Genomic DNA, 14,618 nt, shown 5'->3' with positions numbered 1-14,618 from the left:
TAGTGTTGTTTTATGATAAATCATTTTTGTCTTCCTTAGCATGGAGTGTCTTTTGCTTTCCTCCTTTGTTTTGCAAATATAGATTTCCTAGGAATCTACATCCTAACAATGGTTTACTTCCTTGATGTATTTTAACACATATTCATGTTCATTTTCTGTCCAGGGATAGGATGTTTGTCTTTTTCTGACACAGTTGGTATAGTTTCGATTTTTACCCTTTGACCTAAAGGATGCTCTTTTATAGAAATGCAAGTCACCTGATTGCAATTCTGTTTCCCAATTGGCCAAATACTGATGACTTAGTGGCATTCGGAAAAACTGTATTGAAAATTTTTAATTGTGTGCCATGTGTGTTCTTTTTTTAAAGTTCTGTTGAAACTTAGAAGTAAAAAGAACAAAATTTTACTGCATCGGCTATCTTTTTTTTTTTTGGTAGTACTTGTTTTTTATATGACGGCAAAACTAAATTTCAGTCATTTATTTGTATGGCACTATCGCTGTCTGTCATCATTTACTGTACTGTCCTCATTGTGATTGTCATCCATATACACTTGGGTTTCCTTTTAGTTAGTAGATCTTAATAGTTTTTTACAACAATGCTCCCTGGGGCGTAGCTGCCTATACGCAAATATTCAGTTGTGTACTTTCAGAAAAAGTAACAAAAATAAAAACATATTTTAAAGATGAAATAAAGGTTATTTATCGCATATGCATACCATGAACGTAGTATAGGCTCTGAAAAACTGGCTCCAAAATCATTAAAATGCAGGAGTTTCCCTCAGGGCTTTGCCTTGCCTTGCCGGACTCACTGGGGGCCTTTAGCGACAAGACCCCTTGCCGTAATTTTGCGTACAACTAAAACAGGCCTAGCTACGCCCCTGGCTCCAAACCACAAAATTAATGTAAGTATTGAATTTGTGGGTGATGGCCAACTATTTTGAATTAAAGGCAAAAATAACAAGCATTTCATAAAATACAACTGCATGACTGGAATATTGAATAATATTTATTAACCAAATCATTGACATAGGAAAGCAAAGAAAATTTAATACAATGATTACCTTGATTAGATACATTAATATAAGTATGATATATATACAAGGTATATTATAGAAAGGATTGTACGCTACATCTCTACCAACATGGGCTCTGTCATGGCTCAATGATTTCCTACATAATCACCTATTTTTTTCTGACCTTAAGGGATAAATTGAGCATGACAGAGCCGGGGCCCCGTATTTTGAGAATCCGCCTCCGACTAAGTAAAGAAAACATTTATAGCTTATTTACTAGAGGTTACAGACCACCAATTCAACCAATGAGCATTTGGAACGTACGCAAAAATAGTCCTACGCAGAAATTACCCCTGTTCCTCATAGTGCTGTGAAAAAGTTCTCATCTTATTTAAAAAATTTAAACAGTTTCTGAAAGGAAAAACATTTCTGTACATTTTATAGGTGCATTTTGCTTCTTGTGATGTGAAGCCTAATCTCCATAATGATTTTTAAATATACCCCTATCTTGTGAAAACACTGGGATTTCCCATGCTATTCATAGACCCTTCACTTCCGGTGACCAGTACTGCACTGCAAGTCTGCTAACCCCACATGCCATTCTGAGGATTGTGAGCTGACATATGTAGAATCATGCTGATATATAGTCCTCTGCAGGTTAAAGTTAAGGTAAAGTCCAGAGAAGCCATTGAATATTGTGAAATTAGCATAGAAGCCTATGGAAAGTGGAATTAGTGGTTTTTAGCCTTAAGGAGAAGCCATGGCAAAATGAAAAGTTTTTTGAAATAGCTTTAAACTACTTGAAGATCTTGTTAACTTTGCCATGAGAGGAATATACTACAAAAATCCTTCAAAATATGCATTTTGTTAAGTTATAGGTCCAAATTATGGAAAATTGGTCTTTTTGGCTGATTTTTATGTCCTATCTTGTAAAAAGTGTAGAAAATGTAGTAAAAATATCAAATATTAAACTTTGAGGGCTGTATTTACCTAAACATGGTGGTAATAAGCACTTGAAATCAAGTTTTGTGTAGATTTGAGCAAAAATTAGGTTAGAAATGAGGAAAAACTCACTTTCATTACTGCGGTTAAGGCCATATCAGCATTCCCCTATAAAAACATGGAAAATTCATTATTGAGTACTTTTTTTGCTTTAGGTGCCCTTTACTGGTCATGTTTTAATGTGAAAACACTGTATTTACCAATTTAAAGCCAAATATATCACCTTTTGTGAAAATTTAAAGATTTAGGATTTTTGACATGTGATCAAGAAAAAGGGGGAGGCATGTCAGAAATAAATTTTTAAAAATAGACCAATTTCTCAGAAAATGATTACTTTTAAAACTATTTCTTCATTAATATTGTTAAAAAACAAGTTGTGATTGATATTTTTTATTTGAAAAGTCAGAAAAAGTTCTTTGCAAATATTTAATGCATTTAAGTATGGTAGAATATTGTCACTTTTTTGCTCGCACAACTTGGTTACCCTATATTTAAAAATCAAATATTTAAAAAAGTGCTTGTCACATTTCACTGAAACTTTGCAAATGCATTCAGTATGTGTGTAGGAAGATACCTGTATAGTTATTTATTTTTTCTAAGACAAAAAGTGACTCTTTAGGTTACAGACCACCAATTCAACCAATGAGCATTTGGAACGTACGCAATAATAGTCCTACGCAGAAATTACCCCTGTTCCTCATAGTGCTGTGAAAAAAGTTCTCATCTTATTTAAAAAATTTAAACAGTTTCTGAAAGGAAAAACATTTCTGTACATTTTATAGGTGCATTTTGCTTCTTGTGATGTGAAGCCTAATCTCCATAATGATTTTTAAATATACCCCTATCTTGTGAAAACACTGAGATTTCCCATGCTATTCATAGACCCTTCACTTCCGGTGACCAGTACTGCACTGCAAGTCTGCTAACCCCACATGCCATTCTGAGGATTGTGAGCTGACATATGTAGAATCATGCTGATATATAGTCCTCTGCAGGTTAAAGTTAAGGTAAAGTCCAGAGAAGCCATTGAATATTGTGAAATTAGCATAGAAGCCTATGGAAAGTGGAATTAGTGGTTTTTAGCCTACAGACCACCAATTCAACCAATGAGCATTTGGAACGTACGCAAAAATAGTCCTACGCAGAAATTACCCCTGTTCCTCATAGTGCTGTGAAAAAAGTTCTCATTTTATTTAAAAAATTTAAACAGTTTCTGAAAGGAAAAACATTTCTGTACATTTTATAGGTGCATTTTGCTTCTTGTGATGTGAAGCCTAATCTCCATAATGATTTTTAAATATACCCCTATCTTGTGAAAACACTGGGATTTCCCATGCTATTTATAGACCCTTCACTTCCGGTGACCAGTACTGCACTGCAAGTCTGCTAACCCCACATGCCATTCTGAGGATTGTGAGCTGACATATGTAGAATCATGCTGATATATAGTCCTCTGCAGGTTAAAGTTAAGGTAAAGTCCAGAGAAGCCATTGAATATTGTGAAATTAGCATAGAAGCCTATGGGAAGTGGAATTAGTAGTTTTTAGCCTTAAGCTGAAGCCATGGCAAAATGAAAAGTTTCTTGAAATAGCTTTAAACTACTTGAAGATCTTGTTAACTTTGCCATGAGAGGAATACACTACAAAAATCCTTCAAAATATGCATTTTTTTAAGTTATAGGTCCAAATTATGGAAAATTGGCCTTTTTGGCTGATTTTTATGTCCTATCTTGTAAAAAGTGTAGAAAATTTAGTAAAAATATCAAATATTAAACTTTGAGGGCTATATTTACCTAAATATGGTGGTAATCAGCACTTGAAATCAAGTTTTGTGTAGATTTGAGCAAAAATTAGGTTAGAAATGAGGAAAAACTCACTTTCATTACTGCGGTTAAGGCCATGTAAGCATTCCCCTATGGCAACATGGAAAATCCATTATTGAGTACTTTTTTTGCTTTAGGTGCCCTTTACTGGTCATGTTTTAATGTGAAAACACTGTATTTACAAATTTAAAGCCAAATATATCACCTTTTGTGAAAATTTAAAGATTTAGGATTTTTGACATGTGATCAAGAAAAAGGGGGAGGCATGTCAAAAATAAATTTTTAAAAATAGACCAATTTCTCAGAAAATGATTACTTTTAAAACTATTTCTTCATTAATATTGTTAAAAAACAAGTTGTGATTGATATTTTTTATTTGAAAAGTCAGAAAAAGTTCTTTGCAAATATTTAATGCATTTAATAATGGTAGAATATTGTCACTTTTTTGCTTGCACAACTTGGTTACCCTATATTTAAAAATCAAATATTTAAAAAAAGTGCTTGTCACATTTCACTGAAACTTTGCAAATGCATTCAGTATGTGTATAGGAAGATACCTGTATAGTTATTTATTTTTCTCTAAGACAAAAAGTGACTCTTTAGGTTACAGACCACCAATTCAACCAATGAGCATTTGGAACGTACGCAAAAATAGTCCTACGCAGAAATTACCCCTGTTCCTCATAGTGCTGTGAAAAAAGTTCTCATTTTATTTAAAAAATTTAAACAGTTTCTGAAAGGAAAAACATTTCTGTACATTTTATAGGTGCATTTTGCTTCTTGTGATGTGAAGCCTAATCTCCATAATGATTTTTAAATATACCCCTATCTTGTGAAAACACTGGGATTTCCCATGCTCTTTATAGACCCTTCACTTCCGGTGACCAGTACTGCACTGCAAGTCTGCTAAACCCACATGCCATTCTGAGGATTGTGAGCTGACATATGTAGAATCATGCTGATATAAGTCCTCTGCAGGTTCAAGTTAAGGTAAAGTCCAGAGAAGCCATTGAATATTGTGAAATTAGCATAGAAGCCTATGGGAAGTGGAATTAGTGGTTTTTAGCCTAGAGACGTGCTATGGTGCACGGGAAATTTTGTGAAGGTCAAACATGGCAGAAAAAACGTACCTCATTTTACTAGTATATCAAAATAAACCGCAGTAACATGATGTTTTCATATAATAACATACTTCTCTAAATGTATGAACAGTTGTAAGCCACAACAAAGATGAGGCATATAGTATTCCTCATCATTCAATTTGTAAGAAAAAAGCAAAGTACCAAAAATTACTAGTCAACGGAGTAACAAGCATTCAACAGTTGATCCAACTGTAGAAGACTCTAGAGGCAGTGCTTCAAGACAGAAAGGAACGGCTTCATAGGTATTATTATACATTCTCCTAAAGCATACGGATCTTAATATTGTGTCACAATATTATACCACAACGGCCAGACTGATTAAATTTGGGGGTTATGACATGAACCTTATATTTATTTATTTATTTTGTTTATTGTTTCCAAACAAGAACTTAAAAGGATTGTTTTTCTTGTTGTTGATTCTGAGGGTTAAAACAATTACTGTTAAAAAATCTAGGGCTAAAAGGAAGCATTTTATACAAACTACTTGTGTATGCAGTTTAAGTTTCTTCGAAATAGTATCTCAAGATTCCGTAATACCAAAGTAACTTGTAGCCTATAATTGCTTTCTTGGGTGGTTACCGTACCCATGATGAAATGAGTTACAAATACAATCATTTTTCGTGGTTTGTTTTTCTAGCGGAAATGTGTTTGAATTTCTATGAAATAGTATTATGTACTACTAGGACTGATATCTCGAATGTTTGATGAATTAAAAGTGTTGTGGCCTGTACCTTTTACGAATTAATGGAAAACAATTCAGCTTTTTCTTCTATTTTGTATAAATTGCCTATTTCGTACGTCTAACTACAATATTTAACATTTTATCACCATTAATAAAGAGCTGTATCAAGTTTAAATGTTGTGTTTATATTTGAATGAATGAATACTATGGCAAACAAACACAGATATAAAATATTTATAATTTTCCTACTACTAAGGAGGGTTTAACGTCCTTGACTACTCTTACGAGTCTCGCACGGACGGCCCAATTATGAGGACTATCCTTTAAAATTAAGTTATTTTTAAATCTAAATTTATAACTATATATAACTTTCCGTAAAAGCAGGACTTTTTATACGCCCATAAAAATCCCAGCATCACACGGTGTCACGCCTGTTCCCCTAAAATGAAATGGTCCGTGTCTATTAATTAAATAATATTAACAGCTGTGGCATCTGTAAGTGAATAGAAACGTAGACCCAGGGCGGATTTACGATCTCAGGTTGGTGTATAAAGTTATCGTAATTACCACTGAAAAGCGGATCAAGGTACGAATTTTTGTACGTGTGTACAGAAGATTTTTAAGTAAAATTTTAGGTTCATTCCTATTTATCCAAGTTTTTTAAATTTCAGGTAACACCGGTAAAAAAAATTAAAGGTGGATAAATGAGATCAAAGGCAATTAAGAAGAAAGGATTCTTAATTAGAGCTTGGGTTACGTGACAATTGAAATATGATTACTCTTGAATAGAGTCTAGATATTTTTCAGGATATTTTTTCTGTACTTTTTAAATATTAAAAATTCATTTTCTAATATTACAAATTCCTTATTTAGTAATATTATAAAATATCACACATTTTGCAATATTGCAAAATCAGTCACATTTTTTTTAATATTACAAAATGATTTTCTAATATTGAAAAATCGTAATTGAATACAACAACTCCATTTTCTTATATTAGAAAATCAATTTCTAATATTAAAAAATCATTTTTAACATTAGAAATTCAGTAGAATTTTTAATATCAAAAAATGTTTTTTTTTTAATATTAAAAAAGGGTTATGTAATATTATAAATCAAATTTGCAATATCAAAAAAATTGTAGTATTTTTAGGAAACAAGAATGGACGCAGACTGGTATTGCCCGAAGAGCAAATTTGAACATACATACATTTTGTCTTGAACGTGTTTGCATTGTCTGGAAAACTTCTCCATTCATTGATATCAATAATTGATTTATGCACATGTTGATAAAAATCCATTAGCATGTGTTACTAAACATCTAAATGGGGAACAAAATCCAGTATGGATTGCCATAAGATAATTCATATACATATTACAATGCTTCTTCCTTGAAGATGTAATTGCATGGATGTGTTGAACTGGCTATGTCATGTTAAGGATTGGCCATTTCACTTTATATAGGTCAGCTTGATAAAATTCTGGACTCTCAGTTTTTTTGTTTTTTTTTGGTTTTTTGTTTTTTGTTTTGTTTTGTTTTTTTTTTTAGATTAACAGAAACCTACAGTGTGGTATATGTCAGTTACATGGATGGCCTTTATTTTAAAATGGTAGGGGTCATAAAATCATAATCAAATAAGAACATTTCTTTAGTATTTAGTAAAATCATATCAGAATTTCATAACAATTGATCAACCGTAACTATGAAGTAATCGCACGAAAACCAAGTGAATATGGACGACGACACGGACGCCGCCGACGGTGATGCCGCTGTCAGCGCCATACCAATATACAATAAAAAGCCTGTCAATTACTCTTACTTAAGGTCAACTTGGTAGTTTGTGATTTGCGAAGAATTTACATCTTTTGTTTTTACATTAGTCCTAGTTAAACAGTTCTCTAGGAAAAGAATAAAAGTGCATAATGGAAAAAAATTCCCACTTGCAGTCATGTACTCAAACAGATAACATTTGAAATTCTTATGAAACAAAATTACAATACCGGTATATGAAGGACTTTAAGGCTAAATCCATCGATACTGGCTCACAGTTAACACTTCAAAATCAATATTTCAATTAAATCTTGTATCAATCAATTTTAATCAACTTCTAAAAAATTATATACATTTGTGGCCTGAAAAATGTTTCCTTTTACAAAAACTGTACACTGTAGTATACAGTTATTAAATGGGTTGGATGCAATAGACCACTTGATCATTCTCAGTACCTCAGGACACATGTTCTGGTCTATTGCATCCAACCCATTTAATAACTCTGTTATTACCTAATTTGTCTATGAGATATAATTAAGAATGGAAATAGGGAATATGTCAAAGAGACAACCATTCGACCAGGAATAGGAAATCGACCGCTCCATATTTATGATTGGCAGACGAAAGTCACATCTACGTTTTTACACACGAGTTTTTTGTGTGTAAATTCCAATTTAATGAAGCGCTTAAAAAAGTTCAACCAATCAAAAGGCTTAGATAAAGGTCATTGTGGGGTCAGTGCAATAGACTCCTCAAGGAGACTATTGCACCGTGCAATAGTACATCGACAGTGCAATAGATCGCCCTGTCCTGAATAAATTTTGAAAATAGAGAAAAATATGTGTATATTTAATAAACTAGATAAAACCTTAGAATTAGGTAATAATACTTGTTTTGCAGATATATCCAGAGGCACTGCCAGTATCGTTTGGTTTCAGAACCAACGTAATGTATATGTACATTCAGTATTTCAAAACACTGTCATTGACTTTTCTTTAGAATCTCTATTTCATTAAATCCTGTAAATCTTCACAATTTAATAAAACTTGGTTATTTTGACGTGCGTAGTATTAATGTCTTGATACTAAAAAACCTCATCCTTTTAACAGAAAAGCGATTCTTCCATATTTGTCTATCTGCAAAAATAAGAAAAAGAGTTGACATTTATTTTTAATATTTTACATAAATAATCAAAAATGTTGTTCTTTGAACATACATGTAGTTGTATATCAATGCCTGCATTTGTTGATTGAGTGTATGGTGTTGCTCTACATCTATAATCATATACAGTGAATCTAGCTGTGTAATTCAACATCAATGTCTATTGAATATTCTAAGGAAAACATCATCAGACATCACCATGACTGTAAAACATTTTTAAAGAACATTGCATGTGCAATGTATTTTAATTTGCATTCACATATGTGTACAATATCATAATAAAATGAGCTCAGAAAAGGAGATTATAATTACAACTTCATTTCAATTTCCTAAACTATTTCTCCACTTATTATGCTAAAGCTCAATTGTTGAAAATCAAATTTTACCATTCTCGATGGAGAAATAATACTGAGGGAGAATCTTGAATAATACAAATACATGCACATATATACAGAAACCTGAAAAATAATCAAAAGTTTGCCAAGTTAAAATTTTGTTCGTGTTCATACATGTATTTTAGTGTCTCGATTTCAAAGGCCAGTTAACCGGGTTATTCTTGATGCACTTTTGTACATGTATAAAACATACTTGATTTAACAAATCGGACGGACCGTCGTACTTGTACAGTTCATAATTTATTTACATACAATAACATGTACATAAAGTCATAATGTGACGGTTTTCTATAAATCGGAAATGTAACAAAAAATGATAAGTAAACTTTAAGTATTATGTGGTAAACATCTTAAAAAAAGAGTTTTATTTACACGTACAATGTTTAAGTATGAAGGTGATTAAAATCATTTTTTTATGCACATGTACAAACTTTACTTTATTTGCACGAAGTCATAAACAAAAAAAAATGGCTAAATTAAAAATAATGTTAATAGCTGTCAGTACAGGCAGTCTGACGTATACATATAGAGCAAAACTAAAAATCGTTGGAGCTAGCTCCTCGGGAATGTACTTACATGTACACAGTACTTTTATGAGCACATTACCTCTATATGTATTAGGTAGAGTCCCCGAAACTTCATGTTACAGAAATGGGCAGCTAATTGGACTACCCCAATATAACAGATTCTTCAATGCCATGTGTTTTGCAACAGAACGTCGAAAAGTTCATACGTATACATGATATATACGTACGTGTATGGAACATGAACTGTTAAAAGATATGTAAAAGGAAGGTCCTGCTTAACATTGGTACCCAAGTTTTTTTCTTCTGCAAAGTGTGAAGAAATATGGACCATATTCAACTCGTGTTCTTAATAAAATGCAATTTGAAGAATCTATACCTACCTCCTGTACTGCTTTATGAGCATTTTTCCGTAGGAAAAATATTTAACAATTTGATAAAAAAAAAATCGCTTTCATAACCGCTTTTGAAAACATAAAACCCAAACCTCATATTATCTGTATATATAGACTACTACTACAATGTAAGAGGTTGGAATTCCGTTCCTCCATACTCCAACCCGAGTCAGAAAATAGCATGCCAGACAACCTCTAGCACCGTTGGAGTAATAAATAGACCATCCGTTTTGGCCTAAAAATGTTCCCGGTAACATACCGACCCTTCTTCAGACCCCCTACCCAAAAGTTTCTATTTGTGATATAGAAAAAAAATAATAATTAAAAAGCAGTGGTGGATTCAGAGGGGGCGCCGGGGGCCCTGACCCCCTTAGAAAATTGCAATTTTTTAAAATAGCTGAAAAAAAATTTTCAAGATACCACAAGAATGCAGGATTTGAGTTTTAATATTTCAAAATTTTCTTGGGGGCATGCCCCAAAACCCCCTAGCAAATTTGGATCACTTCGTTACCCTCACCGGTGATCCTGTCGAGAAATTTTTTTTGGGACCCTCTTACATAGAACTCTAGACCCGCCACAGAAGTCTGCCGATTGTCCTTCAGAAAAAGAAGAAAATAAAGCCAAAGATGTATTTTTTTTATCCTAGATGGAAAAATAAAGAGTTAGAAATACTGGTTGTTTATATTTAGAACGGATTGTAAACATACGACATGAGTGTGCTCTTGGTCGTAAATAATCACTTTTGGGATTCGGCATTAGAGATATTTTTTTGTTTTGGCCACCGCCATCAAGCCAAAAAAATATCTCCAGTGCCGAATCTCAAAGGAGATTTGGCCGTGGACTAAGTCAGAATTATTAGTTGTTTAGTCTTCGCATATTTGGTTTTCATTGTATTCTAGTTTGGTGTCACTATAATGACTTATTTCATTTCAAAAATTTTAGATAATAATAAATCCGTACCTTGAAAATTGAAAGTGTTGATTTTATCCCGATTTTGTTTGGTCAAAGATTCTGCAAATGCTGTATGCTGTACAATATAAGCGTGCAGACCACAAATTGGATCACTAGGTCAAGGTCGACATTAAATCACCCATTAAATTACCCGGTAATGCATTTAATGAATTTAGACACAACTGAGTCACCACCGCCGCAAGTTGCTATGTTAATCAAACTAGATGTAGACCATATGCATTTATATCTTTCTTTATTCTTTGTTGTTGTTGTCAGAATTTACATACTTTTTTTGTGCTATGACCATTTACTGTAAATATGTTAGAACAAATAAAAATATAAAAAAATTCTAGTATACCTACTAAGCAGCGTTTTTTATATTAACCCCAGGAAACTTCGTTACCTCCAACACAAGAGATCATCATGATATTTCATTGGTCGTTGAAATCTGACATTGCAGCCCAACAGTTCAGGTGTCATACCATTATTTCTGGCCTCCATTACTTTCTATAAGCTTTTTATCAGGCTCAGTTTTTTTTACATCAGTACAGATGGTGCTAGAGGGGTATCATTATGATGATCACCCTTTACTTTTTAACTCTCCTAAAATATCAACATACCTTATGCGCCTTCTAAGAAAGAACGGTAAAGTGAAAGTATACAGGTGCAGAAATCACTACTTTCGTTTTGAAATTTAGCCATATCAGAATCGTTTTACCCTACACTGAATAAAGAAAATGAAGTTTTTAGAATATTGCTGATTCATTCAGCTTTCAGATGACACCAAGTTTGTATGCCTCTACTAAACAAGGAGAATTATAGGGTGCAATATTGGGACTACTTCGTGTCATTACGAACTACTTTCTTGTATGTGCAGGCGACTGGTTTCCGAAATAGTGGTATTACACCTTGAGTCAAACAACATATTTTTATGTGATTAAATGACTCCCTAGAGAACTTTTTAATTCAATTATTCATGCTGGCAGTTTGTATTGAAATCGTAACCAGTCATTTTCATCTTGCTGTAATTACCTAACCAAATTGAAAGAGGAAGTAAATTATACGATAAAATCAGATGGCGACAAGTGGAACGACGAAACCAAAAGGAATATCGGCTTGTTCGATATGTTTGGAAACACCTAAGGCACCAAAAGATTTGCCTTGCTCACACACTTTCTGTGAACATTGTATAAGTGAGTTTATTGCATCCACGGAGCGCTGCTCTGGACAAAAACTAACGAACTACAAGTGTCCTGTTTGTAGAACAGTTGTAACACCCCTCGATCCAAAGGATGATTCTTCTCATTGGGCCGCTTTGTTACCGAATAATGACTCAATGACTGAGTTAATAGATGACATTTCAAAAAGCGAAACAAACATGAAATGTTGTCATGTCTGTCGGCGACAGGGAAAAGATGCAGTTGCTGTAAATTGGTGTAGAGAATGTCAAGAAGTTTTATGTGAAGTATGCACGAACTATCACAAATTTATGAAACTATCATTGAATCATGAACCAATACACATTGACCGAGATCATATCAAAGAGACCGCTAGAATATCCGAAGTTTCCGAAACGTGCCCGGTTCATAGATCGAAGAAAATGGAGATTTATTGTTTTGATCACAACCAGTTATGCTGTGTTCTCTGTGACTCTGTTAATCATAGAAAATGCGAAAACGTCCGCGTTTTAGACGACATAATAGAAGACCAAGCCACTGGAGTGAAAACTTTCAAATCCAAATTATTAGAAATTCATTCGGCTACAGAAACACTTCTCCGCGGTTTAGAAGAAGAGAAATCGAGTTTTAACGAATCGTTTGAAAAAATTGAACGAAATGCAACCAAAACTATTCAGACTGCTAAAGATAAACTTGATTCGCTTTTGATTTCTTTTGTAAAAAATCTCCATTTGAAGCAAGACGGTCATTTATCTGACTTAGATTCCAAAAGGAAGGAAGTAGAAATATTTCTAGAAACAACGAACAATGCCATAGAAACCATTGGATTAATTGATATGTATGGCACTCTAAGTCAGATGTTTATACAGCTAGAAAAACTTCGGCCGAAGACAGAAAAGGGATTGCATGAAGTAGTCAAAAGTTTAAATGAGACGAGGCGAAAACAAGTGACACATTTATATGATGATCACCTGGAAAAAATTACAATCGAAAATTTAGGATCAGTTGACATTTCAAAAACGGATAGCTTTTATCTGCTTGAATTTGAAAAGCTGTTGGGTTGTTCTACATATAACTTTGATAATATTAACGTAACACATAAACAAACAATACATTTAGCGAACGCTGATCTTCGCGGTGGAGCAAGTATAAACGACAATTCAATATGTATTTGCGACAGTCGTAAAGTGATTGCTCTTGATATTCCTTCAGGGAAGATAATTGCCGAGGCAAGTGTTTTCTCTCCGAAACGATTGGCTTTTGACAAAAAAATAAGGTGTTCTATATTTCATGCTACTCTGGGTACTTTTATATGATACCTTTTAAAAATACATTCGGATCGTTATCTGTATTGAGGAGTGGTGGTAGCTATAATGGAGGTGTCTGTTTGCACAGTGGTTCTGTGTATATAGCTGTAAACGGAGGAATAGAACGAAAGGTATTGGGGACAAATGAAAAACTACAACAAATTTTCGGCGGTAAAATAGATTGCACTTTACTGAACGGACTTGCAAGTGATAAAAAGAACAACCGATTGATTTATACTTCCAAGGAATATGAGGTCGTCTATAATTCCCACGAAGGAAAAGAAATATTCTCCTACAAGGATGGACAGATGAGGAATGTTACCAGTGTAATTGTACATTCACATGGATTGGTATTTGCCGGAGAGGAAGAGGGACACGTACATGTTATATCAGAAGACGGGAAACAGAGGAAAACTTTGATTGAAAAAAGCGACAAAATCTAGAAAATTTGTGATGTGTGGGTTGATCCAACAAGGAAAACTTTGTTTATTTGTGGGAACCAATATATAGAATTGTATGACATTAGTTATTGAATACTGCGATAATAATACTGATTAGTACAATCTGAAATATAATGGCTTTGTCTAGTACTCTTTTTGTAATCATCTCCCCTCACTAAATTAATAAAAAAAATTATGGTTATAAAAAGACATAAATGATGGTATGTTTCATTGGGAGAGCAATTAAATACCATTCCACAATGAATAAAATTGCATTACCGAATATTCATGTAGAAGTTCACACGCGTTATTACAAGAAAACACATGGTATATGCCGACAAAATTGTTGTTTCTTTTTCGTTTTAATTTTTATGTGTGTTTTTATGTTTAAGGTGTTTCTATTCCTCTTTCTTTTGCTATCTACATATACTTAGAATTAGATTGTAACAAAACTAAACAGTTTTCAGAAAATATTTCCTACACTGTCAGTCCAAGGTATGACCAAATAAAATGGTCTGTCATATCCAGATATACAGTCGAACCTCGATGTGTCGAACTCGGATTACTCGAAATCTCGGATAACTCGAACTAATTACAAAGTCCCAGCAAAACTCCCTTTAATCCAATACAATTTTACCTCGGATGACTCGAACTCGGATGAGTCGAAACATCGGATAACTCGAGGTAATCAATCAGTCCCGTCGATAGGACTTGGAGGTTAATTAACCCTGATGTCTCGAAGTCAACTAATTAGTCTGAAAACTGGTTGCTTAGTTATAAACCATGATCGAAGTGTGTTTTAACAATTAGCGTGGCCTTTAAAATTTATTTGTT

General features: G+C 33.4%; 1 protein-coding gene across 1 annotated transcript; it reads left to right on the top strand.

Annotated features, from left to right (window-relative positions):
- Positions 1-11,327: 11,327 nt before the first annotated feature.
- LOC148616560 (E3 ubiquitin-protein ligase TRIM33-like) lies at positions 11,328-13,931 on the top strand. The gene has a single exon (XM_088583718.1). It carries the CDS (start codon positions 11,935-11,937, stop codon positions 13,351-13,353), a length of 1,419 nt encoding a protein of 472 aa, XP_088439844.1. The 5' UTR covers positions 11,328-11,934; the 3' UTR covers positions 13,354-13,931.
- The last annotated feature ends 687 nt before the right edge of the window (positions 13,932-14,618 follow it).

The sequence above is a fragment of the Perna viridis genome, chromosome 5 (genome assembly GCF_037379345.1).
Source record: "Perna viridis isolate PV_CMFRI_1.1 ecotype Kerala chromosome 5, ASM3737934v1, whole genome shotgun sequence".
Taxonomy (NCBI): domain Eukaryota; kingdom Metazoa; phylum Mollusca; class Bivalvia; order Mytilida; family Mytilidae; genus Perna; species Perna viridis.
Note: the sequence above shows the minus strand (reverse complement) of the source record. Positions and strands in the feature narration are given on the sequence as shown.

What these genes read in the sequence shown, in the direction of transcription:
- LOC148616560 (XM_088583718.1), top strand. Translation starts at nt 11,935, where the DNA reads ATGGCGACAAGTGGAACGACGAAACCAAAAGGAATATCGGCTTGTTCG.